The 13790-nt window shown below is 41.2% G+C and overlaps 2 protein-coding genes and 1 long non-coding RNA gene across 5 annotated transcripts in view; 2 read left to right on the forward strand and 1 right to left on the reverse strand.

Annotated features, from left to right (window-relative positions):
• Positions 1–3817, forward strand: part of XPNPEP3 (X-prolyl aminopeptidase 3) — a 26695-nt gene extending 22878 nt beyond the window's left edge. For both annotated transcript variants that reach the window (XM_081877638.1, XM_081877639.1), the window contains exon 10: positions 775–3817. In XM_081877638.1, coding sequence (XP_081733764.1) covers positions 775–941 — 167 coding nt within the window. In that variant the 3' untranslated portion in view covers positions 942–3817. The remainder of the gene's footprint in view (positions 1–774) is intronic.
• LOC309350654 lies at positions 1205–6416 on the reverse strand. The gene is made up of 2 exons (XR_014160473.1): positions 5553–6416; positions 1205–1451 (listed from the first exon to the last, which is right to left on the reverse strand). It is a non-coding gene; the product is annotated as an uncharacterized lncRNA (long non-coding RNA).
• Positions 6417–6549: 133 nt separating this feature from the next.
• RBX1 (ring-box 1) lies at positions 6550–13413 on the forward strand (the record flags this gene model as incomplete). 2 transcript variants are annotated; one of them, XM_081877699.1, is made up of 5 exons in its annotated part: positions 6554–6741; positions 7992–8070; positions 9677–9747; positions 11868–11953; positions 13236–13413. In XM_081877699.1, exons 1-5 carry the CDS (start codon positions 6664–6666, stop codon positions 13246–13248), a joined length of 327 nt encoding a protein of 108 aa, XP_081733825.1. In that variant the 5' UTR covers positions 6554–6663. The 2 variants fall into 2 exon arrangements, with proteins under 2 accessions (XP_081733826.1, XP_081733825.1); XM_081877700.1 differs by lacking the exon at positions 13236–13413 and having other exon boundaries at positions 6550–6741; positions 11868–11957.
• Between the last annotated feature and the right edge of the window lie 377 nt (positions 13414–13790).

Genomic DNA, 13790 nt, shown 5'->3' on the forward strand with positions numbered 1-13790 from the left:
TTTTGCATATTTGAAAACTATCATCAAATCTTTTCTTTTTACACTATACGACTCGTCCACACTGTATAGCAGGCATCTGCAGAGACATGAATAACTAACCAATAGACTATGTCACCCACCTCCATCTTGTACCAACGAATGCAATATGCAGAGTTGTGTGTCCTTGTATTGTACCACTACTGGACAAAGCTATTTCTCACAACCTTCTTGCTTGTTTAGAGTCTTTTCTCTAGTGTGAGCCCACATAGCCTTCCTCAGTCCTGTCATATATTTGTATCAGGGTTGAAAATGAGTGCAATTGAATTTCTTTATTAATACCGGAGAGGACTGGACAGTTGATTCCTTAATCTAAGAAAATGAAGCCTTTACAGTCATACCTTGGAAGTCAAACGGAATCCATTCTGGAAGTCCGTCCGACTTCCAAACGTTCGGAAACCAAGGCGCGGCTTCCGATTGGTTTCTGATTGCGCAGGCATGCCGGAAACAATAGCGGAGGCCACGCCGGACGTTCAGCTTCCAAAAAACCATTTGGAAACCTGAACACTCACTTCCAGTTTTCGATTGTCCGGGAGCCGGAACGTTTGCCTCCCGAGGTGTTTGGGAGCTGAGGTACAACTGTATTCATGTATCCTGCCTTCTAAATTCTGTTAGTTTTTTTGAAATATTAAGTGGTTTATAAATGTTTTAAAATAAATCATTAGTGACATGCTGCATATTTGTGACATAGTTTTTAACCCAGGCCCTTTAGTTTTGGATTGCCACATTTATTTCCAGGCATCTACATCCCCGAGGATGATGTGAGTGCCCCTGAAAGATTTCGTGGCATTGGTATACGCATAGAAGATGATGTTGTAGTGACAGAGAACACACCATTAATCCTGTCTGCAGACTGCCCAAAGGAGATCTATGACATTGAGCAGGTTTGTGACTGCCGCCCTTGACTGTCCTTCACTGCCTTTGACACCTTGCTCAGGTACAGATCAAGAAATATGCTCACCCAAACATTATGTAGTCCTTTATAGACTTTATAGCGTATTTATAGGATTTTTAGAGTGGTGCCGCTGGAAAAATGTTACCTGCAGGGAAATGTGTGTAAATATTCTTGGACAGCATGAACAAAGTATTTAAGTGGGGGAAATGTAGTTCCATGACAAGTCGTCAACTTTGATGCAAATGTTAAAGCAAATCAGGCACAGAAGCTGGATTTCACATCCCACCATCTGGACTATTTATTGCCCCAGTGCAAATCTTGTTTGTCACTTACAGTGATATATTGAATTGTGGCATGGTTGTTTCTTAGTTTCTCAGATTGGGTTGTGGGGGCAGAGCTGGATTTCGGCTTCTGATGAGATTGCCCTTTGTTTTAATTTCAAAAGCAGGAAAAGAGTGTTCTTTCCTTTTTCTCCCTTGCAAAAAGTGGTCTTTTGAAGGCAGCAGCACAGATGCTCCAGCTGATGAATAAAAAACCGAGAGACAAAACCTTAACATTTAAGTAACACTTCTTTCTTTGAAGGCAAAAGAAGAGCTTTAGCTTTAGGAAATGGTGTCAAAGTCATTCTGTGAATAACAATTCACAACCCAATCCTATGAAAATGAGGTGTGCCTAAGAGCATTGATATAGTGAGCTTAAGCAGACCTAACTTTAAAATCAGTCAGTACAAGGCATACAAATGACAGTTTTAGGTGTATAAGCTAATTTGGTGGGCTTGCATGTAGATTCACTGTGGAAGCTTGCCATGGGGTTTGGGTTACTTTTCTGCCTCTTTTTCCTTGGTTCTTTGAAGAGTCACTGGCAAGGACATTCTGGAACTGTCTGTATTTAGGGGTAGATAACCAAGTACATAATATGTGCATTTTACATTCAGTATCTTAGAACCTAACTTTCCTTCCCTGAAAAGGGCAGAATTCATTCATGTTCACAGAATGAGATTTTCTGACTCCTTCTATTTACAGCCCACTGAATCCTCCAAAAATCTTCTCTTTAGGGTTGTGGGACTATTGGGAATGTTGTGGGTCATGATGCAGAGAGCTGCATTGGGAGTGGGGAATTTGCAGAAATCTCATCACCACCTTTAGTATATAAGCCATGTGTAAGTTTCCTTGGCCAAATACAGAGAGATGGTGACCAGGCAATGATAAATTCTCCACTTCCATATTTTTTCCCTGAGAAATGCAGCAATTTAAATATGACTGCATCATTCTGAACTAATGCAAGGTATCAGTATTTTGTATTTGGGTACTCATACCCAATGTAAGGCAGGATGTCATCCTTAGATAAATGTGATTTTTTTAAAAGTTGTCTTGCCTGGACAAGATCAAAAAATGAAAACTAATGTGAATGAGATTAAAGCAAAGTTTTGTTTTAGTTAGATCAACAGAAATCTTTTACATTTGAATGTAAAGGAGAAAATGTTACAGAACTATCCAGCAACCAGATTTTGTCTGTGTAGCACTTTTTGGATCTCTGAATGAGATATTTTTTATTTGTAAAGAGTATTATTATAATATATATATATATTTATATATAATGTACAGAATATTTTATTCTGATATGAACCAAAAAAAAAATTCTGTATCAGTAAAAGGTGTCGTTTAAAAACATTACTTTAAAACTCTGATTATGTGATTGCCAGTCAGAAGGCATTTTGCCCATCAGTGCTCATCTTCTTGTGATAGCACTACTGAAATTGGGACTTTCTAATTTTCTACCAATAGCAGAAGGTATATCCTTCTTTTTTAAATATTCTAAACTTAAATGAGTATGTACAGCTATGTATTATTTTTTGAAAAGGACAACAGCATCTAAATTTAAGCATTAGGTTTTGTAAAAGGACTTAGGATGTACAATTTTTAGCTGTTCCTCTGTGAGGCTGCAGCACAGAAGACACATGCAAGAAGGCACACTTCAGGAATCTTATATGCTTCTGTTCCAGCCTGATGCTAGGCTGATCCTTCCTTAGGTAAAGGCAGCTCATGTTCCTTTTGCCATGATGACTTGTTCAACACCTGCCTGCCGACATGTTTACATTTCACTGGTTGCTGTCCACCTGTGGTGGGTGTGGGGCAGGTAGCAGTGAAGAAAAAAGTGAGCTTTACCCTCCTTTGAGAACTAGTGGTATAAAGAACTTGTAAAGAAGGTTACTTGGTTGTTCCTCTTTTTGGCCCTTAGGGCATTAACCAGCTGGAAGATGAAGTTGGAAGTGTGTGTCTACACTACAGAACATCAGCAGTTAGGTGTGGGGGGATATCTGGGCGATAAGGCATTAAGATTCCCTCTATAAAAAGCATAAATTGGCTGGGCAAAATGTGAGGATATTGCCTAGTAGGGATAAAATAATTTCTACAGAGAAAAAAGATATATCTGGGATCTACATTTTTCCTCTTAGTTCTCTTTGCCCAAAATATTGTATTACTCCTCTTTTGTTGCAAGGCCTTATACACAAGTTACTTTATCTATTGATACACTGACTAGAAAGCTAGACTAAACAGTTTAATTGTATTTGCTGCAGTTTTTACAGAACTGTGGTCAAAACCTTGAAGTGGTGTTTTCTGTTTGTTGAAGGAAGTATTTAGCAAACTTTAGCCCTCTTATTGGACATTTCATTTACCAGTCTCTATTTCTACTATTCTCGTTGTTTTAAAAGCTGTAAGACAGAATACAGATAAAAAGTACTTACCTTCTATTTTGTATGTAATGTTTGTAGAATGAATACAGCTTTCATGTAACTTAAATACTGTTACTTTTTGTCAAATACTAGCTGAAGTCCTTAGAGTTTAAAAGATATGTGCTACCAAATAAAAAAACATTGTAATATCATATTGACTTTGTCAGTTTCTTCTAAAATGTGACGCAGCAGCACTCAGGTCTCTAGTTATTAATTCATTTACATGCAATTAGTCTTAAGCTACACTTGTGCATTATACTGTAATATTTTAGTTAAGGTGGCCAAATAGAAATGGACAGAGCTCCTGAAACATTTATAGCTGAATGGAAAGAGGGCATTTTAGCAGGTGTAGCTTAGAATCATGAGGTATCTGTAATATTTATTTGGCCTTGTGAACCTTGTTCCTCCACTGGTTCCCTCCCATACCTGGAGTATTAGCCTTATCTTCTATGATAACACTGATACTTTGACAATCTAGAACTTTATGCAAATTAACTATAATCTGGAAAGAGTTTTATTTATTTATTTTAAATCTCCAATTTCCAAATCCCTGAGTATTGTAAGGAATTTATTTATTTTAACTATTCCACATTTTAGGCCAGGGCCCCACCAAATGGTTAACATGACCAATTTAAAAACATTCTTGGCTGTTGCAGAAACATTGCATTCTTCTTCCTGTTGTATAAAACTAGATCTACTAAAGTTAGATTTTACAATAATCTTTGCAGGTGTGTTGTGTACCCTAAAACTATGTACATTTTAGACATGTTTTTGGTACCTGGAAAACAGCATCTTAAGTGTAAACACATGGCAAAGGAGAGTTCAAAAGCAACTGTAGGAAGGGTTTGTTAGTACAGTCGTACCTTGGAAGTTGAATAGAATCCGTTCCAGAAGTCCGTTCGACTTCCAAAACGTTCGGAAATCAAGGCGTGGCTTCTGATTGGCTGCAAGAAGCTCCTGCAACCAATCGGAAGCCGTGCCGGACGTTCGGGTTCCAAAGAACGTTCGCAAACTTCTGGGTCTGCGGCATTCAGGAGCCAAAACATTTGACTCACAAGGCATTCGGGATCCAAGCTACAACTACAAATTAGAATTCAGAATTCTCAACGAGTTTATACTGTACACTAAACAGCTCACAATTTACAAAGAAAAGAGTTGGAAAAGAGACTATGCGTCTTAAACAATATTCTTAAATGTTTTCTTTATTTCTAGTACAGTGGTACCTCGCGTTAAGTACTTAATTCGTTCCGGAGGTCCGTACTTAACCTGAAACTGTTCTTAACCTGAAGCACCACTTTAGCTAATGGGGCTTCCTGCTGCCGCCACGCCACCGGAGCACGATTTCTGTTCTCATCCTGAGGCAAAGTTCTTAATTTGAAGCACTATTTCTGGGTTAGCGGAGTCTGTAACCTGAAGCCTATGTAACCTGAAGCGTATGTAACCCGAGGTACTACTGTACTGTGGTCCTGTTAGTGTCCACTGGAAAGAATGTACATTTTTTTGCTGTGGCCAACCAGATTAGTCTGGTTCCAGGATTTGAAAAAGTCTCTGTTATGCTGCATATACGCTCTTGTGGACACTGCTAGTGCAGGAACAAATAAGATCAACCATGCAGGCCAATCGTATTTATATGTACAGAGAGAAATCCCACTCACTTCAATGGCACTCAATTTCAAGTAAGTGTACATCTTATTGTAGCTTTTGGAGCATCAGTGTCAAGTGCGATGGTGGCGTTTTCTTGCACTCCATCTCTCTTTTCCTGATGGGTTGTTGCCAGGGGCCTAGGGAACCTCACCTATTGCTCCCCCCGATATCAAAAGGAAGGCAGGCGCATATGGAGTATAAGAAGTGACTTATAAAGCCCTGGTGCAACTTGTTTGAAGTTACCCTAGCTTGTGCAGATATTCCTGGGAGCCGAAGCTGCCTGTGGTTGCCCTCACAGCCAAACCATTTCAGGACTTCATTCAGCGTGAACGCTTTGACTGGGTAGAGTGTGCAGAAACGATGATGGTTCAGACGCAAGACCCCTGGAGCTCCGCGGGTCTTTGCTTACAAGTATAAACATGCCCAGGACACATCTGTGTGCATGCTGCTTCTGCTCTCAAGCGTGGAGCTACTTGGAACCACCACCGCTCGCCTAAAGGGGGGCTTCCTTTCGAGCAGATCTGCTGCTCGGAGGCTTTCGATCCATAGGATCCGTCGCAGCCCCGATACTGCGGAGTCGCGCGGGGGGATTCGAGCTGCATCTCCCTGCTAAAGACAAAAGCGATGGGGTTGTGGGGGGGGGTTGTGGGGGTGGCGCTGTACACAATGCCGGAGGCTAATAATGGATTCTCGAGAGATCAGCTACGCCACTGGTTTAGCAAGGATTAGTCATCCTCATTAGGGCTGCGCGGCAGCAGAGCGGGCGGATGGATGGGCAGCGCCGGGAGGGGAGAGCGGGCCGCCCGCGGAGAGGCAGCGCAGAAACCGCCGCCCCCACGGGGCGAGAACCGATTAATGTGATTTTTCAGAGGCCAGAGACTCTCAGCTCCCCTCACTCGGCCTTGGCGCCGAATTCACGACGGTTTGGGGGGCCCTCTCCGCTCCTGAGGAGCTGACATTGAGTAATTTGCGGGTATCCCTTTAAGCGAGTCTGCGCTTGGGCCCTTCCCCTCAGCTCCTCTTCCTCCTCCTCCTCCCCCCGCCCTTGGGTTGGGCAACTCCGCGATGAGCGAAGGCTAAGACGACGCCAGGCCCTGCATAACGGGCTCCGCCCTGACCAGCGCCTTTAAGAAAGACGGCCGGCACGTGACCAGGCCCCTCCTCTCTCTCTCTCCCGCACACACACACACCTGTTTGGAGGGAGGAGGAGGGAGGCGGCCACGGAGGGAGGCAGGGTTAAAAAAAAAAAAAAAGCCAAAACAACGCAACGCAGAGGAGAAAATGCCGCGCGGCTTCGTTCCCAAGTCCCGCGCAGGCGCGCTGGTAGCATTCTGCCGGGACTGGCTTATCCAAAATGGCTGCTGCGATGGATGTGGACACACCGAGTGGGACCAATAGTGGTGCCGGCAAGAAGCGCTTTGAAGTAAAGAAGGTGAGAGGGCTGTGACGGCCGCCGGGACTCGGGGCCGCGCTAGCGGCGAGAATATTGGTGGCAGGGGCGAGGCCTCATTCTCGCCGGAGACCGGTTTCTCTCCTTTCGTTTTAACGTACTGTATGGGGGGGAAGGCGTGTGAGGGAGGCCCTGCGAGCGACGAGGGTCGTCTTTGGCCCAAGGGCCGAAAGAGGGTTTGTAACAGAAGAAAGCGAGCGCAGGCAGTAAACAGGTGGGTTGTTGTTATCACCTGGTGGCACAGGGAGGCCTAGTTTCCGTGAACTCTACTCGCATGTCCCATTTGAGAGGGAGTTGTCGTTACTGACACTTCTGTTCTCTTTGACTTGAGCTACATGTAGTGGAGTAAGTCAACCTTGTGGGGAGGGAGGTATGGCGGGATACGCATCTTTATTTTGAAGTTACCAGAGTCATGGAGGAAGTGATGAAAGCGTCAGGAAGCTGGCTCTTCTATAACTCAGTTATAGTTCAGGCCATTGAATAGTTAGCTAGTTCCTAATCTCTTTAGAACTAGTTAGTGTAGTTAAAAAGGTAATTATAACACTACTGGTTCATAAAAGTGGCAGGAGCAAGTTAAACTTGTCATTATGAAGTGTTAGCTTGCTGTCACTTTACCCAGTTTTGAGATCTGCAGTTATATATGTGAAAGTACTATTCAGGAGGGAAACCCTGTCTCAGTTGTAGGGATTACTTCACACAAAAATTCCTAGCGATTTTCCTCAAAATTTTTAATACTATAGGTTGAACTATAATGTTCTTTTTCATGTCTTGATAGCCTTTCACTTGTGGCCCAGGTACAAGAAAGAAAATCACTGTCAATGCTCGGCCCTTGCAGGCCATTGATAGTGATTCTCTGACATGCTTGGGTACTTGCTTTGTTTTACTTGCATTCTATGAAAATAACAGGCTGTAATCTAGGCCATGATATTTCCTCTTTACAATTCAGCTGCATAAAGTGATTATTTTTTAGAAGTCTGTGCATAGAAAACTTAACTACAGCATTGGATGAAGTTCAAAGCCATCTCTCTTAAGCAAACTGACCTGTCTATGTGATGTGCTCCTTGGTAGGCTATAAATGTGCATTGATACTGGGGTTGAATAATTCTATTCCTAATTCTATGGATGAAAAGTTAATATTTGAATCGGGAGGAATGATTGCAAGGAATGCAGAAAGTCATTTCATTCAAAAATTATTGGTATGCATTTCAGATAAATGTCTTTTATTCTTGTAGTGGAATGCAGTTGCACTCTGGGCTTGGGATATCGTGGTTGACAACTGTGCCATTTGCAGAAACCATATTATGGATCTGTGTAAGTACCTGTAGATAGAGGTAGGAGGTGAGCAGTATAACTATGTATGGGCAGGTTCATGGCAAAGTGAAGGGAAGTGATGAAGGAAATAACTTTGCAGCTGCCCCGGTGACTCTTGATGAATAGTGATGTTAGGTTACAGAGATGGAGTTAGGGCAGCCATTACAACTACATCTGCAATATAAATTTAAACTAGTTGTACTTGTTTCCTCCTAGGAACCCTATTTATTGTGGTGTCATAGGCTTCAGAACTCTCTTCTTTATCCCCAGACCCTCACTGAACAGAACTTCCTTATGTAGTGGCAAAAACCATGACTTCAGAAAAGAAAATACGGTTATAAAATTAATTTAGCCTCTTAGATCTTTTAGAAATACTATTCTGGTATGTTAACTGTTGAGTGGTATAGAAATTCCTATGAATAAATTACTAAATTTCAAATCAAGCTCTTCAGCTGTTTGAATGGTCTTTGTATACCACAGTGCTTGATTTGATAACAAGTGACTTCTGAGACTAGGATACGGGTCTGCAAAGTTTTTGTGGCTTGGGCTGGTTCACGGTCCCGCAGACGCTGCGGTGGGCCAGAGTGCGCATGCGCAAACACTCTTTCTGGCGCTCCTGGCATGGAGGAGGCGTGCACAGCTTCCCATTGGCTGCAGGAGCTTCCTGCAGCCAATGGAAAGCCGGCCAGCATCGCGAAAGGTGGTCCCCGCTCTGCTCCGCACTGGTTTAGCACAGCACACGGGAGCCAACTGAGTGGGCAGCGGGGGTCCATGGGCCGGCCAAATGACCCTCATGGACCGCTTGTGCCCCGTGGGCCTTAGTTTGCTGACCCCTGGTCTAGGAGAATCCTCTCTGTATCAGACTAAACGTTTCCCATAAACTTGAGAAGCAACCCAACATGGATGCTGATGTGTGAAGTTAAGTGTGTCTATTCGCTCCAGTGGGCTCATGCTGCATATGACTAATACTGGATACAACCCTGTGCCTCCAATAATGCTCAACTCAAGAATGTCATTTTAGACCCATCACAGCTAGTGAGGGTGAGAGATTGTGCTTTGCTAGCTCACAGTAGCCTAGTGGAGGACAACTTTATACCCCAACCCGTGCTGAGCTCACAAGCCCATTCCAGTCCCAGCAGTTGTGGAGGAAGGGAATCTGTTCACTCCACTGTGGCGGACAGTGGGAAAACTTGATATCACTTGCTGCATACTTAGTTGACTGGCTTTTATAAATTTGTCATGCTGCAGCCATTTCTGTCATGATATAACAAAGATGGAAATTCAAGAGTTTCTCTTAATGGACTTATTTAAATTGAATGTTCTGTTGTAATTTGGATTGGATTGTATGTTTTCAATATTCACTGATGAAACTGCATATTAATGTGTTCCTCCTTGGAAAGGCTTCAGTCTTGAAAGGTAGCCTAGAAATATTTGAATGAATAAAAAATGTGATACTGAACTTCCCTTGTCAATGTACAATACTGCTTCCTCTTTTCTGATGTTCTAAAATACCCACATTTGACCAACAACTTACATTGTTTTTCATCTACTAGAGTCACTTGCTATGAATCATGTTAATTCATGTGCACAAATCTTGTTCTCATAGGCATAGAATGTCAAGCTAACCAAGCATCAGCTACCTCCGAAGAATGCACTGTTGCATGGGGTGTCTGCAATGTAAGGATTCTCTTCTTCAACTATAACAAAGGCTGACTCTATTCTACTTTCATATCAGTCTAGGAAACTACCTAGAAGTATATTTCATCAAGAAGTAAAGTTTATGGTATCAAAGTCATGGAGACTTTGAGAAAACAAGGGTCAAATGAAATACAAGGCTGAGATGTGAATGAAGAGGGCACATGCACCCTGTCCTCCTTAACTGTCTTTGCAGGAAGGTAATTGGCATTGCTTCTCAAACAATTATGACCTGCAAATTGATCAATCATCACAAAATACATAATGGCTTACTTGATCCACTTAGAGTGTATTTTTAATCTTCAGGAACGAGTTCCCACACTTACATAGGCAAAATGGCAGCACCCATACATAAGAGGGAAGTATCAGCCAACTCAGTACAGGAGAACCATGAGGTTTGCAGAAGTACTGGAAATCTTTAGAAGAAGGAACCAGTATAGTCCATTGGAGGACTGGGCATGCTCAATGGGCATGGGATTATGGCTGAAAACAACAGAAAACTAGGTCAGAGGAAGAATGGAATAGAGTCGCTGGAAAGGAGGAGGGAGTAAGGGACAGATATAAAAAGGGTGATGAGAACATTCATTGCCCGGATAGGTAATTTCCTGGTTCACAGATGTCCCAGTATATGGAATTGAGAGCTGCCAATAGAAATAACTGGTGAAAGCCAAGATTTTAAAGGAACTGGGATTGGGTACAAGTATGTCTACTCCACCACCACCTCCAAAATGCAAAAGGTAACAGCAAAGAGTTCCTGCTCTTTATAACTCAGTTCTTTTTTAGTATGAAACATTTAAAAAAATCCAAAGTCAATGTAGTTCATTGTGCTCATGTTACTGACTGGAATAACAAGGGAAAGTGATTTATAATAGCTCTGAAGTGTAATTCACATTGAATGCTACAGTTCAGTGACTTCCAGCAAGCCTGCAATGGTATCCAGTCATATGGGACTCCTATTGCACATATAGTTTTACCCCCACAATATCCTCACATTACAGGTTAGACGGAATATAGTATTCAGTGGCCTTGCTGTATCATACCTCTACTGCAGATCAGAAGGCTGTGCTTAAAGAGGGTAGCTTTCCAAAGCTCTGCAATGTAATCTACTGTTACTATTGCAGGTCAGAAATGAAGCTGCACTGGTTTGAATTCCCAGAGGAAAAACCTTTTATCTACCAGCTTCCAGCAATGGCCAATCTGTTTAAGTGCTATCAGACCACTTATTTGCATGAAGAAGCCTTATGCTCTTTTGACTTGTATGCAGACTGGTTGCACTTTAAAATTATTTATACTGTATATGAAGTTAGAGCAGGGAATCTTGTCCTTTGATGCTAGTTTTTGATTTTTTCACCCTCTTCCATGCACACGCACAAGACATTTTATTATGGGGCCCTACTTGTTATAAATTTCACATGGAAGAGGCCCAAATTATGTATGTACATTGCAATTTTTTTAAGAACTTCAAAGTTTTTTGCAAGGCCATAATCTCCAAAGCAACTCTTAAAGAGTACATAAGGGAACCAGATGCTCAGATACAGCTTTCTTTATCATTTTCACTGCTGCTGTTTCAGTTATGAGGAAAGCAGATACTCTGTTTTAAAAGCAGCTTGCCTTGTTGACTGTGAAACCTGAAGCATTGAAAACTGCAAAGAAGGTTCTGTTTGTGCGTGTTCCCATACATATGCTGAAATATCTACTCTAGCTTACAGCAAAGCGGTGGTGAAACGTAAAAAGAATAGAATTAAAAGTAAGTAGATTCGTATGACAGAACAAAAACTTGTGGCTATGAGGAGAGAAAAGTCATTTTTGTTGTTGTTTTAAAGCTGCTTTAAGATAGCCCAAAATTCTGTTGTGTTCAGCAAGCACAAGTTTGTACAGAAAACCAATGTAGTGTTTTCCTTTCTGACTAGTTAACATTTATAAATTCCTCTGGTTATTTATATAGTTGTGCTCACTGAAACTGTTTCACATTCTACAATTCTGGATGTTGACTGTTTTCTGCTCTCTGCTGTTATCTCATCATTTCCTAATATAACTTACTAAATTGCAGTGCACCCAGGTTGCAGCATGCTGTTTGAGTAATTTGAGCTTTCTTTTTTCAGCATGCTTTCCACTTCCATTGTATCTCTCGTTGGCTTAAGACTCGGCAGGTGTGTCCATTAGACAATCGAGAATGGGAATTCCAGAAGTAAGTATCTTATGCCTTTTGTTAGCAAGGGTAGTAGAGTTAAGCATCCATGCTATACCCCTTAATTCAAAACAGACATACTCAATGTAGTTACAGCTCACTTTGAATCTGAAACAGGAACTTCTGCCTCCCACCACTGCATCTGCCTTACAAAGATGTAGATGAACAAGTGCAAGTTAGCATAGTTCTTAATATCCCTTTAGACAGCAGAGAAAGGTGGCATTGAGTGAAAGCATAGTGTACATCTCATTGTATGAATAGTTTGGGTTTTCAAATCCATTTAAATAGAGCTTCCCTTCTACCAAGGGATCTGTTCAGTATTCCCTTTTTTTAAGATACACTGTTGTTGATCAAGTATATTTTAATGGAAAACTTGGCATGTTGAGCACTGATTTGCTATAAAGAACCAAAGAGCAGCATTAGATTACTGGTCTCTTTCTTAAAGTTCTGACTAGGTTAGCTGGACCTATTACTATTTCTGGCCAAAAGCATGGCATACATATTAGGTGACATGTGCAAGCTCACTCTTGTAGTAAGAAGGATGTGGAATTTGTGTAATATCAGGAAATTGTCCTCTTTGTTTATGTTATAGTTAATTATTTTTCTGCATTACACAAATACTTATATATAAGGTAGTCTTCCCCTATTAAACATTGCTCCCTAAGTACTTTGATATATGAATTAATAAGACTGAATCATCTCTTCACTCTGCAAAAGTGACAGGTAAATATAGTTCTGGAGTAAAGAATATTTGCTTGGTAGAGCTGTGGTGGCAAACCTACGGCCCTCTAGCAGTTGTACTCCAATTCCCATCAGCTCCAGCCAGTATGACTGTCAAGGATGATGGAAGTCCAGCAATATATGGAAGACCAGAGGTTCCCTAGCCCTATGCTAGAGGATTTGTGTAGGTCTGCTACACATTTAAATTCTGATATATGCCCTCTGCGCATACACACCCACCCACCCCGATTATATGTTGGGTCAGTTGCAATAGACATTAACCAGATGTGATAGGGGCATGATGTCTGTTTCCTACTGATTCATTGCTTTTTAAATCTGATCACCATCTTTGTAATAGCAGAATAACCAGCCTGTACAGATTAAGTGAATTTAAAGGTGGTATGGGCACATCTCTGACATGTTATCTAGACCCGATGGTCTCCAGATTTGCAGATAGTATCCAATAGATCCTACAGCTAGCCAACCTCAGAGTGTATTTAAAAGCTGATTGTGTACTGATAACTGCTGCTGAGTTCTAAAACGAGAATAAATTTCTTTCTAGGTATGGGCACTAGTAGGAGAGAGAAGATCACCAAGTTTATTGTTCTATCTTCAGATAAGCCTTTCGTTTTGCAAGCAGGTTGATGAAGTCTGTGTAGCTTAATAGACACTTACCTTGCTTTTTGTTTTCACCTTAAAATAGTTATTGTGAATAGTAATAAACATGTTTGTCTCCTGTCTGATAATGTTATTCCTTGAGTTTACCAAGTCAAACTAAGAAAGTTCTCATAGTTACTTTCATGTTTTGATTTTTTTGAATTTACACATACATGTACCTTTATAAGATAGTAAAATTTGCAATGCATTTTGGTAAAAATTTCGTTTGGGACATTCTCTTCAAAATAAAGAAATTTCTTTATTGAGAAATTGTCTTGAGAAGTGCCCCTGAAGAAGACTTAACCAAAAAAGGTTGGGGATGTCACTATGTTATACAAATGTTTTATTTTGTAAAAAAGCATATCTATACATCATTTTGAAGCACTGGCGCTGCTTTTGCTTCAGCTAAAAATGACTGCATATACTTACAGAGGTGGACTGTTCTAATTAAGAAAGTTAT

This window comes from Podarcis erhardii, assembly GCF_964252035.2.
Source record: "Podarcis erhardii genome assembly, chromosome: 10".
Lineage (NCBI taxonomy): Eukaryota > Metazoa > Chordata > Lepidosauria > Squamata > Lacertidae > Podarcis > Podarcis erhardii.